Raw genomic sequence first — 6,922 nt, 5'->3', positions numbered from 1 at the left:
GCGTGGACCAGTAAGCATGGACAGGGACGATACCTTTCCCTCACTGCCCATTGGGTAAATGTTGTGGAGCCGGGTACAGATCTTGAGAGTGGCGTTGTACGTGTTCTGCCAACTCCAAGGATTGGAGGAATCCAGTCTGTACACATTGACTCCTCATACTCCAGTTCCTCTGAATCAGCGCTGCAGGAGCCGTCACGGTCTACCTCCACATCGACCCGTGAACGGTTACCTGTTATGATGACCGATATGAGCACAGCCGTGGCCAAACGTCAACAGGCCGTATTAAAATTAATTTCTTTGGGGAATCGAAGCCACACAGCGCAGGAGCTCTGGAATGCCATCAAGCAGCAGAGCGACGTGTGGTTTGTGCCAGCGAATCTCCAGCCAGGCATGGTAGTGTGTGACAATGGCTGAAATCTGGTGGCAGCTCTGGGCCTAGGCAACCTCACTCACATCCCATGTCTGGCACATGTGCTCAACTTGGTTGTGCAGAGTTTTTTGAGGGACTATCCGGATCTTGATGCACTGCTTCACAAGGTCCGCATAGAGTGCGCTCACTTGCGGCGTTCCAGCAACGCAAGATCACGCATTGCAGCTCTGCAGCGCCGATTACGTCTTCCGGAACATCGCATCATATGTGACCTACCCACCAGGTGGAATTCAACGTTACATATGTTGGAGAGGTTGTGTGAGCAGCAGGCAGCAGTAATGGAGTACCAGCTGCAGCAGGCACAAACAAGTCGCAGTGCGCGCCGTTCACACTTCACCACCACTGAGTGGGCCTCTATGAAGGACATTTGCCATGTTTTGCGTGCCTTCGATTATTCCACGCGGATGGCGAGTGCAGATGATGCACTAGTCAGCATGACTATCCCCCTTATCTGCCTGCTTGAAAAAACACTGCAAGCACTAAGGGACGAGGTTTTGGAAGAGGTGGAGGATGAGGAGTCACAAATGCCATCTGCTTCTCTACAGTCTGCGCAGCGTGGTTCCTCACAAAGGCCTAGGCAGGGGACACTTTGTGAGGAGGATGAGGAGGAGTCAATGGATGAGGAAGACATCTGTCCAGAGGAGGGAGGTACACAATGCTCTAGTAGTCAGTATCTAGAGCGAGGGTGGGGTGATGCAGAGCAGGCAGAGATCACGCCTCAAGCAGGGGACAGCGTTCCTTGGCCAGTTAGCAGTCTGCAGCACATGGTTGATTTCATGCTGCAGTGCCTGAGAAACGACCGCCGCATCGCCTACAATCTCAACACGGCTGATTATTGGGTGTCCACCCTCCTAGATCCTCGCTACCGGGACAACTTACAAAGCCTCATAACACCGTTGAACCGGGAGCGTAAAATGCGGGAGTACCAAGACGCACTGGTGCATTCCATCATGTTCTCCATTCCAACCGAGAGCAGTGCTGCTAGTGCTTTACAAAGCAGCTCAGTGCGTCGAGGCAGTGGAGGAAGCTCTGCACAAAGAGGGAGCAGAAGCAGTGCTTCAGCACAAGGCAAGACCAGTATGGCCGAAATGTGGCAAAGTTTTGTGTCCCCGCCGCCACAAATGTCTACACCATCACAGACGGCTCCAGTCAGCAGGAGGCAACGTTTCCGTCAGATGGTGACAGACTACATGTCTTGCCCTCTTAGTGTACTCCCAGACGGCTCTTCTCCCTTCAAGTTTTGGGTCTGTAAGCTGGATACATGGCCAGAGCTTAGTCAGTATGCATTGGAGGTGCTAGCTTGCCCTGCTGCTAGTGTATTATCGTAACGCGTCTTTAGTGCCGCAGGTGGTGTACTAACAGACCGTCGCATGCGACTATCCTCCAATGACGTTGACCGGCTTACTTTTCTCAAAATGAACAAGGCCTGGATCTCTCATGAATTTGCCAGTCCTCTTCTAGAATAAATAATTGGTTGGCAACAGTATCCAGGTCTCCTGTTGTGTTCATGTTTCTACCACCTGAACTGTAATCCCTGAGCTCCAACACCGCCAGTTGGCGCTCGGAAGTGCCGTCTGCACAGTCAACACTTGCTGCCGTGTTATTGGGGTTCAGTAACGTCAGCTGTTCCCCTGCTGTGCGGACGGCAATTTCTCCTGCTCTGTCCACATTCTCACTACTACAGATTTTAAAGTTGCTCCAATTACACCTCTGGCTCCTCTGTTTTCAGTATGATCCCTGAGCTCCAACACCGCCAGTTGGCGCTTGGAAATGCCGTCTGCACAGTCAACACTTGCTGCCGTGTTATTGGGGTTCAGTAACGTCAGCTGTTCCCCAGCTGTGTGTCCGGCAAATTCTCCTGCTTTGTCCACATCCACTGTACTACTGATTTAAAACTTGCTCCAATTACACCTCTGGTTGCTCTGTTTTTAGTATGTTCCCTGGGCTCCAATACCGCTAGTTGCTGCTCAGAAGTGCCGTCTGCACAGTCAACGCTTGCTCCAGTGTTATTGGGGTTCAGTAACGTCAGCTGTTCCCCAGCTGTGTGTCTGGCAAATTCTCCTGCTTTGTCCACATTCACACTACTACAGATTTTAAAGTTGCTCCAATTAAGCCTCTGGCTCCACTCTGTTTTTAGTATTTACCCTGGGTTCCAGCACCGCCAGCTGTTTCCCAGCAGTGTCTTTGGCACGAGTACTCCCTCCTGCCCAGCCTGGTTCCAGCACGCCAGCTGTTTCTGGGTAGTGTAAACCAATGCGTTGTCCTGTCGTGTTGCGGTCGGGTTAGCCAACTCTATGGTGCCTGCAGTTTAGGTGACTCCTATGTGGGCTGCGGGATCTGGCAATGAAGGCTGGTTCCATAGTGCCAATAGGACAAGCACCCCCTGTAGGACTGTGGGTTTTGGTAACTGCGGCCGGCTCGCGGCCTTGAAACTTTTTTTTTACATGGGTACCTTCTGCTACCCGTCCGGGTTCCAGTACCGTCAGCTGGTTCTCGGCAGTGCCTTTGGATTAGGTGCCTCCTTCTCGGTATCCAAGTTCCACCGTCTGCTGGTCCTTGGTAGTGCTTTCTGGCACAGGTACCTCCTGCTTAGTAACCGAGTTCCAGTACCGTCAGCTGGTCTTCGGTAGTTCCATTGGCTCTTGTACCTTCTACTACCCATCCGGGTTCCAGTACCGTCAGCTGGTTCTCGGCAGTGCCTTTGGCTTAGGTGCCTCCTTCTCGGTATCCAAGTTCCACCAACGTCTGCTGGTCCTTGGTAGTGCTTTCTGGCACAGGTACCTCCTGCTTAGTAACCGAGTTCCAATACCGTCAGCTGGTCTTCGGTAGTTCCATTGGCTCTTGTACCTTCTGCTACCCATCCGGGTTCCAGTACCGTCAGCTGGTCCTCGGTAGTTCCTCAGCCTTCTTGTACCTTCTGCTACATTTCCAAGTTCAAGCTTTTTGAAATGGTTCTTGGTAATCACTCTGGATCTCCCTGACGAGGACCCTGAAGACGAGGACCCTGAAGACCAACCCGAAGAAGACTAGGACCCCGAAGACGAGGACCCTGAAGACCACCCCGAAGAAGACGAGGACCCTGAAGACCACCCCGAAGAAGACGAGGACCCCGAAGACGAGGACCCCGAAGATGAGGACCCTGAAGATGAGGACCCTGAAGACCACCCCGAAGAAGACCAAGAAGATGACCCTGAAGAAGTTGACCAAGAGGACAAAGAAGAGAAGACAACCACCAAGATACAGAAGAACAAGAGACAGAAAAACAAGAAGCAGAAGTACAAGAAGCTGCAGAACAAAAAGCGGAAGAACTTTAAGCATAAGACTAAAAATCAGAGCAAAAGATAATATCTAAATTATAAGCAGAAGATGACTAAGCAGTGTATGGGGGTGAGTCCGTTCCTCCTCGTGGTGCCCCTGGAAAAGACCTGCTGCTGCAGGCCAAACTGAACGTGGACAAATCCTTTTGTAAATCGTTTGTGATGGGCAGAACGAAAGGTGTAATGTTCAAACTTTTTATAGATAGCAACTACAGGAATGCCAGTCACAAATAAGAATATGATGAAGAAGAAGAATATGAAGAAGATGAAGAAGTAGAATATGAAGAATAATAATAGTTGAATAAGAAGAATATGAAGAATGTAAAAAAAAAGAATAATACGAAGAAGGTGAAGAAGAAGAAGATGAAGAAGAAGTTGATGAAAAAGATGCTGAGGATGATGAAGGAGAAAGTGTGGGAAAAGTAAAAAAGAAGGTGAAGAGCATGGAAGTAGTGAAACATAAATATCTGACAAAATATAAAAATACTTAACATAGTCAATATTTCCGTAACTCAGAACGTCTTAAAAAAAATATTAATTCCTGATATTCCATTTGATTGGGCTAAACCTCTAGGCCTTTATTGTCTCCCCCACCTCCCCCAATACATTCTACATTATTCCTTGTTTTCCTTCATGTAGAATTAACCTACAAGGAAAGAAAGGGTTTATTTTCATTCCGACATTTCTGTCCCATTGACTTGCATTGGTTTACGGTATCGGAATCGGCGATATCCGTTACTTTTTGGGTATCGGTCCGATCCAATCCGATCCGATCCGATATTTCCCGATATCGGAAGGTATCGCTCAACACTAGTTGTGAGTGATTGTCTCATCAGTATTTTGCACCTGTGTAGCCGCCATCTTTATGTGGGTTTGCTGAACCCTTGTAGTGCATTTAGTTCTGAGGATCTGGGCAGGTCCCTGCTGCTCTTTTTTTGCTGTGTTTTTTCATCAATTATATGTAGCAGTAATATCAGCAGTATATCACAGAAACAAGAGGCAACTAAAAGTTTTTATTGTGCAATTTGAATTCACATGGTCAAAATCATTAAAAAATGGCTCATTTCAGAAATGAACCTGACAAGTTTTGAAAATATGTAAAACAGTGTTACATGATCTAAAAGGTCCTTGAGGAAGTCTTCAGCTGCTCATTCAGGACATGCAGCCTCTGTGCAGGTCCCTGTAGTTTCTTCTCCTACTTTACACCGATCAGTTAGATAAGTGGCGTGGAGGAGAGAGCAATTTTCTGATTGATCAGGAAGGACACTGTTTCAATGTTCTCCTCAGTAACAGGAAGCTGCCTAAAGTCTATAAGACGCACTCACTTATTGGAAACATTTTTTCTTGCTAATAAGTGCGTCTATAGAAGTTAAACATTTCCCACATTAAGAATATAAAAAAAGGCTTCTTCCTTGTGTGACAGCTCTGGTGACTAAGAGATTATTTATTCGCAGAACATTTTACATGAAAATGGCTTCTCTCCTGTGTGAATTCTTCGGTGATTAACAAAATTTGATTTCTGTGTAAAACATTTTCCACATTCTGAACATGAAAAAGGCTTCTCCCCTGTGTGAGTTCTCTGGTGTATAGCAACATCTGATTTCAGGTTAAAACATTTCCCACATTCTGAACATGAAAAAGGCTTCTCCCCTGTGTGGGTTCTCTGGTGTATAAAAACATCTGATTTCCGGTTAAAACATTTCCCACATTCTGTACATGAAAAAGGCTTCTCCCCTGTGTGGGTTCTCTGATGTATAACAACATCTGATTTCACAATAAAACATTTTCCACATTCTTTACATGGAAAAGGCTTCTCCCCTGTGTGAGTTCTTTGGTGATTAACAAAATTTGATTTCTGTGTAAAACATTTTCCACACTCTGAACATGAAAAAGGCTTCTCCCCTGTGTGAATTCTCTGGTGTATAACAAAATTTGATTTCTGTGTAAAACATTTCCCACATTCTGAACATGAAAAAGGCTTCTCCCCTGTGTGGGTTCTCTGGTGTATAACAACATCTGATTTCCGGTTAAAACATTTCCCACATTCTGAACATGAAAAAGGCTTCTCCCCTGTGTGGGTTCTCTGGTGTATAACAACATCTGATTTCCGGTTAAAACATTTCCCACATTCTGAACATGAAAATGGCTTCACTCCTGTGTGAGTTCTTTGGTGATTAACAAAATGTGATTTCTGTGTAAAACATTTTCCACATTCTGAACATGAAAAAGGCTTCTCCTCTGTGTGAGTCCTTTGGTGACCAACAAGATTTGATTTCCGGTTAAAACATTTCCCACATTCTGAACAGGAAAAAGGCTTCTCCCCTGTGTGAGTTCTCTGATGTCTGATAACACTTGATTGCTCGGCAAAACATTTCCCACATTCTGAACATGAAAATGGCTTTTCCCCTGTATGAGTTCTGTGATGTTTCATAAGATTCGATTTCTCTGTAAAACTTTTCCCACATTCAGAACATGAAAAAGGCTTCTCCCCTGTGTGAGTTCTCTGGTGACTAACAAGATTTGATTTCTGGTTAAAACATCTCCAACACTTGGAACAAGAAAATATATTCTCTACTGTGTGAATTTTTTGATGTTTAAGAAGAGACATTTTGAGAGGAAAACTATTTCCATATTCAGAATATGAAAATGGCTTCTTTGCTTTAGGAGCAACTCCTTTTTTAATGATTATTTTGTGACTTTGATTTTCCTTAATAGTTGGTAATGAATCAGAAGACAGGACCTGTTTCAAAGGATCAGATGACAGATCTTTGCTGTGAAGGGATGATGGTAAATCTGGAGTAATGTCATTCACTTCAATTGAGTCCTGTGGGATCTCAAGATCATCTGATTTACAAATTGAAGATGTCAGCTGTACCTCTGATCTCCTGGTACAGTCATCTGCAAAGAATAAAATCAATTATTATTTTTGAATTAAATATCCTTGAATTTTATAGTTTTGAAAATTTCTACCCTGATGATGACAGCCGCAGCTGTCGAAACGCGTTGGATTGACCCCTAACCCAGCTGCAGAGGCGCCCACAGGCCTCCGTACCTCGTGCACCCTGCACACCACGTGACCTCGCGTCATGCTGCTCTTTTTTCGCGCGCTTCCCTGGAGACGCACATCCTCTCGCACCTTCTCCCCTTTCTCTCTCGCTCACCCTACCCGGAAGCC

At 45.9% G+C, this 6,922-nt stretch overlaps 1 protein-coding gene across 1 annotated transcript in view; it reads right to left on the bottom strand.

The window, feature by feature from the left end:
* Positions 1–4,740: 4,740 nt before the first annotated feature.
* LOC141230947 (uncharacterized) overlaps positions 4,741–6,922 on the bottom strand; it is a 577,913-nt gene continuing 575,731 nt past the window's right edge. The window contains exon 7 of the mRNA XM_073667641.1: positions 4,741–6,645. Coding sequence (XP_073523742.1) covers positions 5,192–6,645 — 1,454 coding nt within the window. The 3' untranslated portion in view covers positions 4,741–5,191. The remainder of the gene's footprint in view (positions 6,646–6,922) is intronic.

The sequence above is a fragment of the Phyllobates terribilis genome, unplaced genomic scaffold (assembly GCF_046119375.1).
Source record: "Phyllobates terribilis strain yellow unplaced genomic scaffold, ASM4611937v1 Scaffold_500__1_contigs__length_1315687, whole genome shotgun sequence".
NCBI classification, from domain to species: Eukaryota; Metazoa; Chordata; class Amphibia; order Anura; family Dendrobatidae; genus Phyllobates; species Phyllobates terribilis.
Note: the sequence above shows the minus strand (reverse complement) of the source record. Positions and strands in the feature narration are given on the sequence as shown.